This window comes from Lagenorhynchus albirostris, chromosome 17 (genome assembly GCF_949774975.1).
Source record: "Lagenorhynchus albirostris chromosome 17, mLagAlb1.1, whole genome shotgun sequence".
NCBI classification, from domain to species: domain Eukaryota; kingdom Metazoa; phylum Chordata; class Mammalia; order Artiodactyla; family Delphinidae; genus Lagenorhynchus; species Lagenorhynchus albirostris.
The window spans coordinates 22,988,921-23,005,407 of record NC_083111.1 but is presented as its reverse complement, the minus strand read 5'-3'; the positions used below and the strand labels follow the sequence as shown (position 1 = coordinate 23,005,407).

The 16,487-nt window shown below is 39.6% G+C and overlaps 2 protein-coding genes across 6 annotated transcripts in view; both read left to right on the top strand.

Annotated features, from left to right (window-relative positions):
- Nucleotides 1-9,992, top strand: part of TPD52 (tumor protein D52) — a 120,204-nt gene extending 110,212 nt beyond the window's left edge. For 2 of the 3 annotated variants that reach the window (XM_060127460.1, XM_060127459.1), the window contains exons 5-7: nucleotides 3,097-3,145; nucleotides 7,198-7,313; nucleotides 8,407-9,992. In XM_060127460.1, coding sequence (XP_059983443.1) covers nucleotides 3,097-3,145; nucleotides 7,198-7,313; nucleotides 8,407-8,428 — 187 coding nt within the window. In that variant the 3' untranslated portion in view covers nucleotides 8,429-9,992. The remainder of the gene's footprint in view (nucleotides 1-3,096; nucleotides 3,146-7,197; nucleotides 7,314-8,406) is intronic. The other variant, XM_060127461.1, reaches the window with a different exon arrangement.
- Nucleotides 9,993-12,970: 2,978 nt separating this feature from the next.
- The window catches only part of MRPS28 (mitochondrial ribosomal protein S28), a 102,346-nt gene continuing 98,829 nt past the window's right edge, over nucleotides 12,971-16,487 (top strand). Inside the window, exon 1 of one of the 3 annotated variants that reach the window (XM_060127457.1) lies at nucleotides 12,971-13,268. In XM_060127457.1, coding sequence (XP_059983440.1) covers nucleotides 13,053-13,268 — 216 coding nt within the window. In that variant the 5' untranslated portion in view covers nucleotides 12,971-13,052. The remainder of the gene's footprint in view (nucleotides 13,269-16,487) is intronic. The other 2 variants (XM_060127455.1, XM_060127456.1) reach the window with 2 other exon arrangements.

Sequence of the window (16,487 nt, the reverse complement as noted above, 5' to 3'; positions counted from 1 at the left end):
AAGAGAGAATGCTGAGCTACAATGGATCTTTTCCTGTATTGTGTACAACATTAAGTACGAAGATGTCCAAATATTTTACTGATTATTTGACTGTACGAGCTGTCAGCTTCTTTTGATTCATATCAAGATCATACTCCATACTAATGCAGAACTAGATTTGAGGAGCTACACTGAAACACATTGTCATTTGTAACAACAGAATCTTGGAGAAAACTAAATCATAAACACACACAGTATTTAAATATAATTGAGAATTGAAACCTTGGACTGTCCAGCTTACCCCAAAATGCTGTGTCAGTGATCAAAATGCTTATAAGCATGTTAACAGTATCAGCAGGGTGCATACAGTGACTTAGTGAGCCCAAGAATTGAGGTACTTTCATCTTGTGAGGTGTTCTCTATGGGAGATGGCTGGAGGTAGATAACCTTGAACCTGAATGGTCAGTGAACTGCTTTGCCCTTGAATAAAAAGCTGGTCCTTGTAAAACAGGGGATCAAATGTTATTTGAATGGCCTATAAGAACATTTAGTTTGAGATGAAGTACAGGTGTCTCTTACTAGAAAACTGGATACAACTACCACTAAGAAGTGACATGTAATTTTAAAGTCACTTGAAGTTGTCAAATAGTGACTTTGAAACCTTCCTGTTCTGATAACAGGTATGTGGGAGAAAAACGACTGCAGGAGCCCTTCAGTGGTCTCGCTTGTGTGTGTGTGTGTGTGTGTGTGTGTGTGTGTGTGTGTGTGTGCTTCATTTTTTGAGGGGAGGTGGTGAACATCGGATTAGGAGTCTTAAAGACCCAAGTTCCATTCATGATTTTGCTGTGACCTGTAAATTATTAACTTTTGAGCCTTGATGCTCAATCTAGATTCATTACAGATACTGGTGAAAGCACTCGACAATTTTCAAAGTGCTGTAAGAATGCAAAGTTGATTATTAGCTCTATTAACTGCTAGAATTAAATTGGCTCATGAATAAAAGTAAATTATGTTGAAATAATTTTGATCCCCTCCACCTCAAAAAGCAGGTAATTCTTCATGGTACCAGAAGAACAAGCTCCTAGAAAACTAAGTTTTGTTTGCATTTTATAATGTCTAATCACCACTTTACTAACTCCATTTCTATCTCTTTTTAATGCTGCCTCTTAGTATACGCTCCATTCAACACTCAATTAGCATGCCTGCTATGAGGTAAAGTATATTTTTACAAAATGTAGTTGGTCTGATGTTTTCTTATTTTTTTTTTAACTAGATGTTTAACTTGAACTGTTCTGAAGTAGGAGCTAGAATTCTACTTTAAACAAGCTGTGAAAACTGTCACCAGTTTTCAGTTGCTCTTCCTAACAATGTTAGGTTGGTGTAAGAAATCCATTAAATGTTTGCGATTAGAAAAAGGAATGATTATTTCTTCTTTGTTTTGTAAACCTGTTAAATTGTTTCATATGTGGAATCTGTTTAATTAAAAAAAAGTGAACAGTGCTCATCTAATCAACCTTCTGTTTTCATGGATGTAGGTGTCCCACCTCCTCCATCTGCATTAGCTTTGGTTACAATCCCCTTTTCCTTCTTTTTTTAATTAATCAATTTTTTAAATTTTATTTTTGACCGCGTTGGGTCCTTCGTTGGTGTGCGCAGGCTTTCTCTAGTTGCGGTGAGCGGGGGCCACTCTTCATTGTGGTGCATGGGCTTCTCATTACGGTGGCATCCCTTGTTGCGGAGCACGGGCTCTAGGCACACGAGCTTCAGTAGTTGTGTTGCGTGGGCTCAGTAGTTGTGGCTCATGGGCTCTAGAGCGCAGGCTCAGTAGTTGCGATGCGTGGGCTTAGTTGCTCCACGGCATGTGGGATCTTCCCAGACCAGGGCTCGAACCTGGGTCCCCTGCATTGGCAGGCGGATTCTTAACCACTGAGCCACCAGGGAAGCCCCCCTTTTCTTTCATCCTCCCCATTTCTACTTCCCTCATCCCACTGTGACATTTGGAGCCAACTGTGATCTGATTCTAGTGTCCTCTTTCATCAGTAAGTACTTGCAAGTGGCACATTCTACGACCTCTCCTGACCTCTCTATAGAGGCAGAGGATTTTTAACTATACATGCTTGGCTTAAACTTTAGTGTGCCTCAGAGCTACCTGGAGGGCTTATTAAAAGCCTCTGCCTAGTGGGCCCACATTGAGTTTCTGATTCTGTAGGCCTGGGGTGGCTGAGAATTTGCTTTGCTAACAACTTCCGAGGAGCTACTGATGCAGTTGGTCTGGGGACCACACTTTGGGACCGATTGCCTGTCCCCACGATGGGAAGGAGGAAACCCCTTGTTCCCTTCTTCTCCTTTTTCATCATGGTAGTAGGAAGGATACTGGAGGTCAGGTGGATAGTATAAAAGCTTTGGAAACCCAGGTGGGAGCGGCACAGGTGCTGTGATCCTCCTTAATTCAAATGGATGAATGTGAAGTCACAGGAGAGGCTTCCTGTGGGCTTAGAGAGCTTCTGTCAGTTGGGGCAGCTTTGTGAAGTGGCCAAAACCACATTTCTGTACTCCTCCCTTCCTTTTGGTCTCTCCTTGCCCTGTCTGTTATGCTGCTGCTGGGAACCAGCATCCCTGGTGTGGAACCTCCTATGGTTTGCTTGTCCTGCTTAGGTGATGGGGGTTCATGTAGAAATCTTGCCAGGCAACATGTGAATTTAAACATGAGTTCTAGTGTAGCACCTTAACCAGAATCAGACTGATCCAGCAGTGGCATTTTCTTATACCGTGACAAGTTGGTTGGGAAAGTGACAGACTCAACGTTGTACCTGACTTTGTTCCATCTCTTCACACATGTACTTGACTCTATGTATATGTCTAAGACTGGCTCTGTTCAAGGAATTGAAAACATCGTTGTAGAAATCTTAGAACAGAATCGATAATCTCACATAATAAAACGTTTGTACGTATGCCTGCACATCTATGGAACAGGTGTCACATATGGTATATGTGTTCTTTTGCTGATTGAGAATAATGGCGAAGAGGAATACAGTCAGCTTAATAATGTTTTCAAAATTGTTGGCTTTTTTGTTCAGTGTTTGTAATTTACTATTTGTTTTTCTTTTCTCTCCGTAGAAACTCCCCAACATTCAAATCGTTTGAGGAAAAGGTTGAAAACTTAAAGGCAAGTAGAGAAATGAACAGGGTCTTTTGTGTTATCTTGTTTGGTACCTTAACTTTCTTTGGTGTGGGTAAATTATTCAAATTAGTATTTCCTTCTAAAAATAGTTAAAGAACTTCAATAACTTGCTTTACATTATTTATGGATATTTAAGATGATGTATACTCTTTTAATCAATTTTTTTGAGTGTATATTGAGCATGGCCAGCATAAGTGCTGAAAAGAAATGTATAATTTTAAAGAACAGTAGTACTTTAGAAGTTTGTGCTGCTTTTTGTGTTATTCAAATACTTTCGTAATTGGACAAAATTTAATATAAATCTTACTGTGGAAAATTAAAAACAATATAGAAAAGTACAAAAAATAAAACACAAAAAAGTGGTCCTACGACCCATAGACAGTGATGTTGTAGGACTGTGCTGTTACACTTTAAAAAAGAATTAACCAAGAACCTGCTGAAAAAAAAATAAATTAAATTTAAAAATTAAAAAAAGAAAAGAATTAACCATAAACATGTTTCTGTATCATTATTCTTCTTCAATATTATGTTCAGTGGCTGCTTACATAGCCTTATAATGGGTATTGTTTGTTCAATCCTTAATTATTGGACATTTTTATTATTATGATGATGCCGTGGTGATCATCATTGATAATTCATTGTTTTATTTTTTTTGCGGTACGTGGGCCTCTCACTGTTGTGGCCTCTCCCACTGTGGAGCACAGGCTCCGGATGTGCAGGCTCAGCGGCCATGGCTTACGGGCCCAGCCGCTCCGCAGCATGTGGGATCTTCCCGGACCGGGGCACGAACCCGTGTCCCCTGCATTGGCAGGCGGACTCTCAACCACTGCGCCACCAGGGAAGCCCCTATTTTTTGATTGCTTTGATATTGGTGAAGGTGGACATTTTCCCATAATAATCAGCTTTATTAATTTGTAAATTGTATTATCTTCAAGATTATATTCAAAACTATAAAATCATCAAGGATCACAAGTGACCAAAAATATTGTTTTGTTCCCATCCACTGCCCAGACTTCTCTACAGAGAAGTGCAAAGCCCATATGGTCATTTCTTCCTAAACAAATTCTGGTAGTTACTGTGGTTATTTTCTAAGGGTTAAAACTAATATCTTAAAATGTTTTATATAAATCAGCTTTAAAATATTCATATTTTGTCTTTTAGAATTGTAATTGAGTCACTTGCTTTTAAATATATCTTTTTAAAATTACAGAATCAGGGTATGCTTACAGATAGAAAACCAAACACTGTATCATGATCTGAATCCTTTTTTCTTGCGCATACAAACGCTACTACCCACCTTTTCTGTTTCTACATAAATGTATAAATGTTTTTCAAAAAGGAATCACACTGTACAAACATTCCTACAGCTTGTTCGTTCAACCCCCCTAGCACGCATGCTCTAATGAACCCACAAACGCAGGCCCCTGTTCTTTTTGCTCACTGATGCTTCTCCAGGGCCTAGAGTAGTCCTTGGCATATCACAGCTACTTAATACATGTTTGATGAGCAAAAAAGACATCATAGTCATTCTTTTTTTTTTTTTGCGGTATGCGGGCCTCTCACTGTCGTGGCCTCTCCCGTTGTGGAGCACAGGCTCCGGATGTGCAGGCTCAGTGGCCATGGCTCACGGGCCCAGCCGCTCCGCGGCATGTGGGATCCTTTCGAACCGGGGCACGAACCCGTGTCCCCCGTATCGGCAGGCGGACTCTCAACCACTGCGCCACCAGGGAAGCCCCATAGTCATTCTTTTACGACAGTACCAGAGGCCTGCTTTATCTTTATTAATGCCTAGTCAGGCGTTTGAAAAAACTGTACGTTGCCAGAAGTCAAGGTTTTACTCTGATTTAGTTCTCAATGTTTTAGGAATATCATAGCCTCTCCTTGAAATCTACCCTGAGCATTAGCTTTTTTAAATGACTAGCTGGAAAACCAGGAAAGCCTCAGTTCTTTTGACACTGAAGAAGAGGAGAAACTTCGAGGTCATTTACTGTGTACTTTCCTCCTGAGTATATTCAGACTCTCTAAATTGTAGTGAAATCAGTTTTTTAAATATGACTGGGCACCATTCAAATAAAAATTTTTTTTAATAGTATAGTGTATTAGACAAATATCACCAAGGAAGCTGTAAAATATAATTGTGTGCTTGGGATGCAGATTTTCTAACTTACATTGATATTCAGTTAAACATCGGGTCTACATGTACTTACATTTAGATTTTGGATCAAGTCATTAACTGTGATTATTGAGCATTTGCCATGTGCCGGGAGATGAGTATTGGGCACTGGAAATACCATGGTGAGCAACAGAGACACAGACCCTTTCTGAAGATGTTTAGACAATTAAATGGCCAGTGAAAGTAAACACAGGGTAAGGTGCTATGACAGTGGAAGTCAAGGCTGCAGGAGGATAAGTAGCGGGAATTTCTGTCATGCTTGGCAGGAGGGAAGGTCAGAGCAGGCTTCTCAGAGGATGCAGTAATGTAAATGGAAACCAAACCTTTAGGTTGAGGGGAATGTTTGAAGCTTTGGGGCCCCTTTGAGGAACAGCAGGAACTTTGCTGTGCTGTGGGGTACTGAGCAGGAGATGTAGCTAGAGAGATGGGTGGGCCACGTTAAGGAAAGTGTGGGAAGCCACTGGAAGATTTTAAACAACCTGAGTCGCACATTCTTCTGTGCATTTTAAAAAAATCACTGTCTGCCCTGCAGAGCTAAGGGGAGAGAGACTGGAGAAGGAGACAAGGTGGAAGGGAGGCACTGTAATCCAGGCCAAAGATGTTGGTGTGGTGAGTTGAGCTAGTGCCAGTGGGACAGAGTTGAGAGATATTTAGACTTTACAGGTGACACAGAAAAATTGAGTGATCGATTGGATGTGGAACAAGACAGGGAAGGACCAAGGATAACTCCAGGAGTCTGACTGGGAGTTACTACTGACATTCATGGTCTTAGAATAGAGAAGGGACCAGTTGTGGGGAGGAGTTGTTTTAGACTTGTGAATTGCAAGAGGTCTTAACATTTTCTTGTAATTAAGGAATGTTTTCATAAATTTAATAAATATACAGTGGATACAAGTCATGCACATTTTTCATGCAATTCAAAGATTTTAGGTGGGAGGCCAACAAGAAATGAGAGAGAAAATTTCAACGAGATTCCAATTGTTAATGAATCTTTGGCCAGTCAAGACTGAGCTAAGAGCAAGGTCAGATGCAAGCCCACTGTGAGTTGCATCCTTGATCATTGACTGGTTTCTTAATGTTAGTCAGCTGTCCTGTTGGTCAGTCATGAGATGTAATGGGGGCAGGAGAGGGGGTGACGGTGGGCAGGAAGCATAGATTCATCAATGTCACTAAGGATGTGTAAGGGTTTTGAAAAGCATACAATAGTATACAAATGCGGGGCAGATAAATTCATTCAAACAAATATTTATTGACAGATTTTCAGGCCAGATAACTTGGAGTAGTGCTTCACAAATTATAATGTGTATAGGAAGCACCTGGAGATCTTGTTAAAGCCTGGATTTCAATTCTGCAGATGGAGATGGGGAGGCCAGTCTGAGGTTCCAAATGTCTAACAAGCTCCCCGGTGATGTTGAGTCTCTAGGTCCATGTACCACTCTTTAAGCAGCAAAAGGTTAGAAAGTTTATGCTGTAACTGGGAAACGTACATATATTTCTTTCCTTTGTTTTACTCAATAATATTTCACTAAGTGTTATCCAAATACAAAGAGTTCAGTAGATACTTTAGCATAATAGGCCTTACAAAATTCTTCAGACAACCTTCCCCGTGAAGAACAATAAGCAGATAGGGGAAAAAAGTGGAGGGGTAGAATTTACCAATTTGAATATTTCAGCAGGGAAACTGCATACGTTTTTCTGTGAGACCGCATGGAACATTACAACAGTACTAAATTCTGTACAAATAATCACTGAGCTCTTAGGCTCCTGATTTATTCTTCAAAGTAAAATTTGAGTTACTTTATGCAGAGTCAGCGAAGTTTATGTTTCCTAATGTCTCTTCCTTTTTGAACTTTTATTTTAAAAGTCTAAAGTAGGAGGAACCAAGCCTGCTGGTGGTGATTTTGGAGAAGTCTTGAATTCGACTGCAAACGCTAGTTCCACCACCACGGAGCCTCTTCCAGAACAGACACAGGAGAGCCTGTGAGATTCCTACCTTTGTTCTGCTACTCACTGCCAGATGCTGCAAGCGAGATCCAAGCACATCTTGTCAACATTCATTGCCATGAATTTCCACCAGATGTGCTTTTGTTGAGCTTTACATATTCCTTTGACCAAATAGTTTGTGGGTTGAACAATGTAAAAATATCTTAACCTCTATTCCTGGGAAACACCCTTTTATGTGCATTTAAGGCCCTTTATTTAGAAAATATCATTATAAAAACATACATAGTACCTGGAGATCCTCACTAGAATGATCTAAGAAGCTGTGGGTTATCATAATTGCTTTCCTACTTTACAAAATTGCTCTGGATCTGGGATACCAGTTTGATCTTTGTCTTCTATACAATTTTCTTTTTTCCTCTTTGAATCTCTGTATATTTGATTCCTAGGTAAGATTGTTCTTTAAAATTTTCTGTATCCTGGTTATTAAAAGTTTTGGCAAATTGTTCTTTACCTCCAAGGGAAGAACTACCAGGTACAAAAAATATTTTCAGATAAATATTGTTTTGGAATAAGTTATCTTACATCTTGGGTGTTTGAAGACACCAGACTAAATATTCAATTTATTATAGTTTTGTAAGTGACAGTATGTACAGACAGTAATTCAAAATCCTAGGCGACTTGAGAGTGGAGCCCTCACATCCTTGTTTATCACCATCTGTGACAGTAACCATTTCAGTGTCATGGTCATTATGCGTCATGGTTATTGTGCCACTTATAGCTACTTATTTTGCACCAGATTAAAATTTTAGTTTTGGAATAGACTGTAAGTTAATGTTCTGAATCAAGCATATTGTATTATCAATAGGTTGAAATATGAACACTGTCCTCAAACATTCAGTTCAAAAGCCTGAAAGATTTTTAGATCTAGGTAGCTGAAAAGTGCTAAAATCAATCACATTAGGGGAAACACTGTTGACTTCATTTAATTCATTTAGCAGCATTTACAGTAAGAAGCACACATGACTAATATAACTTGAAAAAATTTTATACTAAGGGGTTGGTGATAACTCCTGAGGATTTAATGCATTAATAAAAATCAACTCATCATTTTCTACTTACTTGTTTTCAGTGTGTTCGAAATTACAAAATGATACTGTAGATATTGCCCCCTGCTTTGAAAACTGAGTGTCAGGGCTGAATGAACCAAAGCCTCTGGAAGTATCTGCATGGAGGCCAAGGTACTCTATTAATTCTAATGACTACTTACTCATCACCATCTTTTCCTTATGCTGTGTATGGTTATGGCCTACAATGTTGTATTTGTTATTTATCAAGTTGTGATTGTTTTATTATTGTTTATGCCAAATGTTAATTGCCAAGCTTGGAGTGACCTAAAGCATTTTTTAAAAGCATGACTAGATTTACTTTGGGATAAATTATCTTATCCAAATCTGAAAAGCTACAAGTGTTGATTGTTATAAAATATTGATAACATGCTGCCATTCTTGATTGCTGGAGCTTTTGTTAGCACTTCAGATGCAACTGAAACTATGCTCTATTACATGTGAAAAGCTTAATAAATTGTGTATATCAGTAGTACAGGTCTCAATATTTATTATGAGACCAGTGGTCTGGAAACAGCTTGTTGTGTTACATAATCAACCGGTATCTATGCTTTAAAAAAAAAAGGCCGTTTTTTACCATCTGCTTTAAATCACTGCTTCATGGTATTAGACTACCATAAATTATTTACTGGAAAAGGCTTTAAGGCAAAGGTTGTTGAAGCATTGTCCTAGAGGAGTCGACATGTAGAAATTTGTCTTTTTATAGAAATATTGTGGTTACTCAACATAGCTGTTAAAGTATTTTTTCAACCAATTAGTCTTTCAGTTGTTTTTATCACATCTTCTTTTCATCACATTGTTTCTTGGATGTCCAGCCCTACTGTTGTCTTTTTAACAAAGCAAAATGGAGAAGATGGCAGTTTCTTCAGTTGAGTGAAATATCCTCAAGTCTCCTTACTTTATGAGAGAAATGATAGAACTAGGGTTGGAAGGTGGGATGGGTATATGTGGGTATTGGTGATGGTTGTAAAAGAATAAATTGGAGAATCACTGTTCTAGACATCTACCTACACTTAATTTAGAAATGATTTAATCTGTTGCAGAGTACTCTACCTCTTAAAAGCAACAAAACAGTAGAGGGACGGTAAATTTAGAAAAATAAACATCGACTTAGAAATATGATTCCAAGTAGTCTTTGTGGAAGATTCAATATTATGAATTCACAGATATTTAAGCAATTTAGAACACAGTAATTACTAAGAACAGCAGAGAGGGGTCCCGGTCATTCTACTGTGTTTTGTGTTTGACACTGGAAAAACATAGCAACAAGAGTGAAATCTCAGATATTTAAGGATTCAAGAAGTGTGACAGAAGAAAATAATTCCTGAAATTATCCCCTTCTTACAAAGGAACTCCTTAATTTATGGAGTTTGTGGGAAATAAAGCAAGAATTCTCATACCTATGAGGCCAAAGTAATCAATGGAAGAGAGGAGAAACCATTGGACTATCCTAGTAGTAACTGAAACTACTGAAATAGAGAAAAAACATGTTGAATTTGGACTCACTACTTCTGGATCTGTTAAGGAAAAGATAATACTGTCTATTTTTTTTTGTATAGTATTTGAAAACAATAAAAATTCTATAATTTGGGCATGGGTTCTTTTGTATTACCTATCTGCTGAGCAAAGTGGGTGAATCCATTCATTATACAGCTTCTCTCCAGACCCTTCATATCCTGGGTATAGGAAGAACCAGGAGCAGCTGTATGGACTCAGTGTATCAAACAAAAACGCTACATGCTGACTACAAAAAGACATTTGTAAGTGACTATTTGCTGTATTTGTGCCAGAGAGGCTGCATAAGGCCCTGTATCAGGATTGCATGTGTTTCTTTATAGCTCTTAAGACCCAGATGAAAAATCAGATTTTTGCACATAATGAGGAGACGTTTGGCCATTAATTAGTGACTGTCCCATTGTAATTGGATTAATTATAGGGACCATATTGGTTTACAGTTAATAATAAAGCATTATCACTTTTAAGTAAACCTACAATCCATAGATTTCAATTTCCACGTTCTGATTGTGAAATAAAAATGAACCAAAATCAAAATGAGCCAAAAGAACTCACTTTTAGTTTGTGAGCCCTGAGAGGGCAGGGCCTGCATGTGCCTATCACCTGCCAGGATTTTACTTAAATAAAACGCTACTTGGTGACTTTCACTTTAACACGCTTCATCTCAATGTGCTTTCAAGTTTTCCTCTTGGTTTCTAGAATTAATTATTTTCTCATTTTCCAGTTTGACTATTCTCTGGTATTCTCTTCTTCCAACTCCTTAAATGTTATTGCCTATCTCTAGTCATCTTCTACACAGTCTCCTTAATGACTGTATTCATCTCTATGGTTGAAATGACTGTCTTTACAGTAATACTCATATCTTTCCGGTGTATCACTAGCCCTATCTTTATTCCAGCTTTTCATGCATGTTTGAGAGGCATGAACTTCTAAATCACCTTCTGGTCACCTCCACCTAGCCACTAATAGCCACTATTTATTGAGCTTTTAGTAGGTGTTGGGCATTTCACACCCATTTCCTTTAATTCCTCACTCAAGGATGTGGTGCTGTCACCATTTGATAGATGAAACCACAGCCAGTAGACATGGAGCCAGAACTTGAATTACTTTTTTATTCACTTGTCATCTGCCATTACTAATATCTTTAAAAAGCATACTAACAATTTGAAAGCTATATGGGAAGAAAGAAGCTTGTGTTTTTAATAAATCAAGAAGGAAAGTGTGGTTCAAGGAATACAGCAGGATCAGAAGTGCCATGATGTTGAAATACTGCCATTAGGGTTGTTTTTACAATTGGCACTGATACAGGCAAGGACAGTGTGCAGATTCACTCAGTCCTTTACCCTCTCTCTCATTTGATGCTTCTGATGCGCTACCAAAGGCAGAGAACTAGGCATACTTGAAGTCAGTTGATGCAAACTTACTCTTATCCATTAAAAACATCAGGGTTTGTCTCCAAATGCATTATCACAGTACTGAAGGAATTTATCATCTGGCTGAGGTAGGACACGAAGATAATACATCTACTGAATTTTAGAGCTGGGATATTAGTAATCCCATTTGTTCTGTAGATGCTGATTTAGTTAAGTTTACAAAACACTTCCTTAAATTTAAGACAGAGGCTAATAACTTGGTTTTACGTGAGGAAACCAAATCAGCAACATTAAATTGGCTTCCCCGCGATGAGGACGGGAGGTCGAACTAGAGCTAAGAACACTGGTCAACACTCTTTACAATTTACCACACTTTTTCCTGAAGGGAAACAGAAGTAGCAAGAGCCATAAAAAGTAATGCAAAAATATCTTCGGCAAGACTGCATTAATGGTCAAGGGAAAGACACGGTTTATGCACCAAAAGGGAGAACTCACCTGGAGTAGAATTTATCTTAAGCTCTCCACCGAATTTAAGGACTGCCGAACAGGTGGCTAGTAATAAGTTGTATGTGATTCATACAGTCACGCACCATTCTAAGGTTAGTGCACTTCTAGGGTTCTGTCTGCTGTCTACGCAGTTGATGAGAACATCAGAGTTTTAAAATCCACAGTCAAAAGCATTATTGGGAATTCCCTGGTGGTCCAGTGGTTAGGACTGTGCGCTTTCACTGCTGAGGGCATGGGTCCAATCCCTGCTCGTGAAACTAAGATCCCGCAAGCTGCGCAGCGCGGCCAAAAAAAAAAAAAGTCTCAGTCAAGAGCATTATTAAAATAGGGGCTGTAGTCATACATAAAACTTCCTTCTGTCCAAGTACTTATAAATGAGCTGGAAAAGTGCTTGCTACCTCCCTCCAGATAACTGCGCATTAATATAAAAATGCTGGGTAGAAGCTGGGTGGACAGTTTAATTCATAAACACTTCAAGCATGGAGTTAGGCTCGGTTTTGAAGAAGGTGGGCAAATTCTGGCAATTAACATGGGGCGGGTAGGGAGAAAAGCATAAGTGAGGGTGGGCCTCTGGTGGTGTATGTTTTGGCATTACGAAATTCCTTAATTCCCTAGAAGGGATTGTAGCTAAGAGGTGACCAAAAATGTCTCAAGTTAATATTTTTGTAACGAAACTTAGATCCGGGATTTCACAAGTGTTTGCGCCCTACCATGTGCCCGCTGTCAGGTATTCAACAGCAAAATTCCTGCCCTCAGAGTTTACAAATCGAGAGAGCAGACGCTAAACAAAAGTACTAGTAAGTAAACTACGTGGCATATTGTCTGGGATTCCAATTCTAAATAAGATAGTCAAGGAGAACCTCGCATTTGAGCAAAGACCTGAAGAGCGGTGGCGACCAGAGAGAGCCTTGGGGCCATCTGGGGAAGACATGCAGGCGGCGGGGCCAGCAAGAGTCGCATTACCAGAATTTACAGCAGTACAGGCCCAAAGGGCACCCGCGAGGGCGAAATTGCTCCGAGTTAAAACCCTTTCCATGCAAAACTTAGCGGGTCGCTGCTAGTAGGGGACTTGAGCCACCAAGGATTTAGTCCCCCAATTTTACCTTAAGTCTCTCTCACACCACCCTCCTACCTTACACCGATTAGGCCACGCCCACCGGCCCACAGTGCTCCGCAAGTGGGCGGACCTCTCATTGCCCCGCCCCGTGACCTGCACGTTCGCGGAAAAGCCAAAGGTCAGAGGTTGTGGAGCCGTCATGGCGGCGCTGTGCCGGACCCGTGCCGTGGCTGCCGACAGGCATTTTCTGCGAGTGCTTCTCTTCTTTCGGCCCTGTCGAGACGCAGGCACTGAAAGTGGCTCCGGAAGCGAGAGTTCTGATTCCACGGAGCCTAGGCCGCGCCTAGGCGGCTTCGCGAGCTCTTTGAAGCGGCACTCAGAGCTGCAGCGGAAGGCGGAGCTCGGGCGGATGAGAGTGAGTTGTGGGAGCTAAGCCAGCGACGCGTTGGCGGGCGGGGTCCGCCGTTGTGGGTGGAGCCGGGAGCCGGGACGGAGCCCGGCGTAGGGGGTGGGCCCGGCAGGGTGGGTGGGACCGAGAGGCGGGGACGGGGACCGAGAGGCGGGGACGGGGCCCGGCGTAGGGAGTAGAGTTGGGGGCCGCGGTGTGGCTTGTCCCACCTGCTGGCCACTTCGAACAGAGCGTGTGGTGGTGTTTTTCTTCCGTTTGTTGTACTTTTGTACAGTATCTACATGCTGGGCGTGCGCTGCCCACACTGCTTTGCACGCGTCTTCCACAGGCGAGTGCTGGAAGGGAAATCAGAAGCGAGCGTTGCTAGTGACGCGCCTAGGGCGACTCTTGGGACTCCGAGTAAAGTTGGACTCACACTGGGAGAGGCAGGGCCCTCTGCTCCTCTTGTTCTACCCAGTAGCTGCAGTGTGGACCTTAGTGTCTGGCGTACCAGGCTCATAAATATTTCTTAATTCAGTGGAGAGGTGAATCAGAGAATTACTGTCACTATGAACTTGAGCAAGTAATGTAACTTGTCAATGCTTCACTTTCCTTTTCTGTAAATGACCTTTTTTTTTTTAATCCATCTGTCCGAGGCAATAATTTTGTAAAATGCGATAGAATTACTAGATAAATAAAATGGAAGAAATAGACGTAAATACAAGTCAGATTTTTTGAGTTAGCGGACATGAAATTGGATGTCTGGCAATATTAAACTGTATAAAAATAAACTGTCTTAATTTCTGTACTCATCGCCTTGGGAACCAGTACCAAACAGTTTACCGATGGGTAGTGTCGTGGGTTATAGAAAACTGCCCAGCATCTAGCACGGTGCTTGACTCTTAGTGGGCACTCCGTATGTGTTTGCCCAATGCGTGAATAAATGAATAGAACAGAAAGTGCACATTTGAACTTCAGGACAATCTGAGCAGTCTTTGAATTGAGATCTTTGTGTGACTGCTCACAAACGGTTGTGTAAGTGAGGATAGGACAGGCTTGAGCATGTGAATTAAATGTGCTACTCCAGAGTAATAACTGAGCAAAAACAATTGTCAGAGTAATAAGAAAACTGAAGGTACCACATTAGTTTTATTTTAGTGTTTATTGGAAGCTTTCAGTACTTTTGTGACATATTTATGATGAGGAATATGAGTAGTTGTTAGGTATTGATGTAAAGGTTCAACTTTGTGAAAAATCTTTCACTTAACTCTTTGAAGTTTCTGGAACTATTTAATTGAAGAGTATCCTGAGATTACAAGATGAATAAAGTTCGTCTTTATTGTGTGATCAGGATTTTTGAAAAAAATTGTAAAGTATAAAAATAGTATTGCAAAAGGAGCATGTAAATAGCACTGAAGGTTACTATGGGAAATATAAAAGCCCCCTTTTTCTTTTCCTCACTTTCTCAAAGCTGGAAGGTGTATTTTTAATAAATGCATACTGCTAGAGATTTTATGTATGCATATATGAATATAAGCTAATTATATATATATATATACTTTAAAACATATAAGTTTTGAACTACATTATTAATGTTTAACAGTGTAAGCTCTGGATTCAGACAGACTTGGTTTGAATTCTAATTTTTCTGTCATTTACTGGCTGTGTTTCCTTGGAAGGTTACTTGATATCCGTGTATCTTCTTTTCCTTTTTTTATAAAAGGAAAACCTGTCATGGGATTATTATGAGATTAAATGAATTCATTATTTAAACACTTAGCACAAGTACCTGATAATAAGCACTCAGTATATTTTCATTGCTGCTGCTGAAAATTGCTATTCTCACTTAAGTATAACTTTGAATATTTTTCCTTATCATTATATATGTGTAGTGTAGTGTACTTACTGCTGTCCCTAGGTATCCACGGGGGTTTGGTGCCAGGACCCTCTGCCATACCCAAATCCCTGGATGCTCAAGTCCCTTATATAGACGGTGCAGGTAACCCTCTGCGGCTCCCGCATCTGTGAATACAGAGGTCTCACTGTATATCTCATTGAAAAAATACTTGTTTGGTATTCCATGGTGTGGATATAGCGTAATTTATTTAACCAGGCCTTCACTAATGAGCTTCCAGGTTGTTTCTGGGTTTTTTTTTTCCCCTTAATACAGACAGTGGTACAGTGAGCATTTACATTTTTTTGCTTATTTATGGAATATATACTAGGTCAATGTGTACACACAGTTTGAGTTTTGATACATACAGACTGCACACTTCCACTTACAGTGCATGACAGTGCCTGTTTCCTCACCCACTTATACATGTGGGGTATTATAAGTGGATTTTCTTGGTAGTGGACAGTCAAAACAAAATACAAAAATTGGGAACTGGAGTTGTTTATCTCTCACCTCTGATACCAGTTTGTAATTTTTATCAAAATAACTGCATGTTCACATTTTTTGACTTAATAAGTAAATGCTATCAATTTGAACTCATAAAATACACTTATACCAACAAAATACTACACTTAATGTTATATATATTGGGGTTCTATGTAAGATTTAATTTGTAACATGGTTTCTGCTTAAAAAAATGTTTTTAGAAGGTAAACGGTTTGCTGTTCCCTAAACAAAGCATTATTTCTTTACCTTTGCTCTTTCCCCTAGAATTAGCTTCCCTGCCTGCAAATTCCATAGTAAAAATCACCTGTTCTTTTAGGCCTTGGTCATTTCACCAATCAGGTGAAACTCCTTCTGAATGTCTTGGGGCTTTGTTTTATGCTACCTTTATTTTACACACACAACTCTTAAGTTATATTAGAGCCATTTGTGAACTTGTTTTATCCCGTCTCCTAGATTGTAATTCTTGAAGGTCGGGATAGTTTTTTATTTACCCTTTTCATTCCTTGCATAATGCCTTACACATAAGTAGGGATTTAATATATATTTGTTGATATGAATTGGAATAAGATTTACACAGTTTGATGTCTGAATAACTATAAATGAGAAATAACATCTCGTGTTATTGGATTAAAATGTATATATACATAGGAATGAAAGTTGACATCCTACCCATTGGTTTAATTCTTACTCTCAAAGTGCAGACATGTGTATATATGTGCACCTCAAAAATAAGTGATATTCAGTAAGAGCCAAGCAAGTTATCCTTAAAAGGGACTTTCCCCTGCAGGCAGGAATTTAATCAAGGACAGTTCATCGTAAATTCCCTATCCTAAAATTTCAGTGAG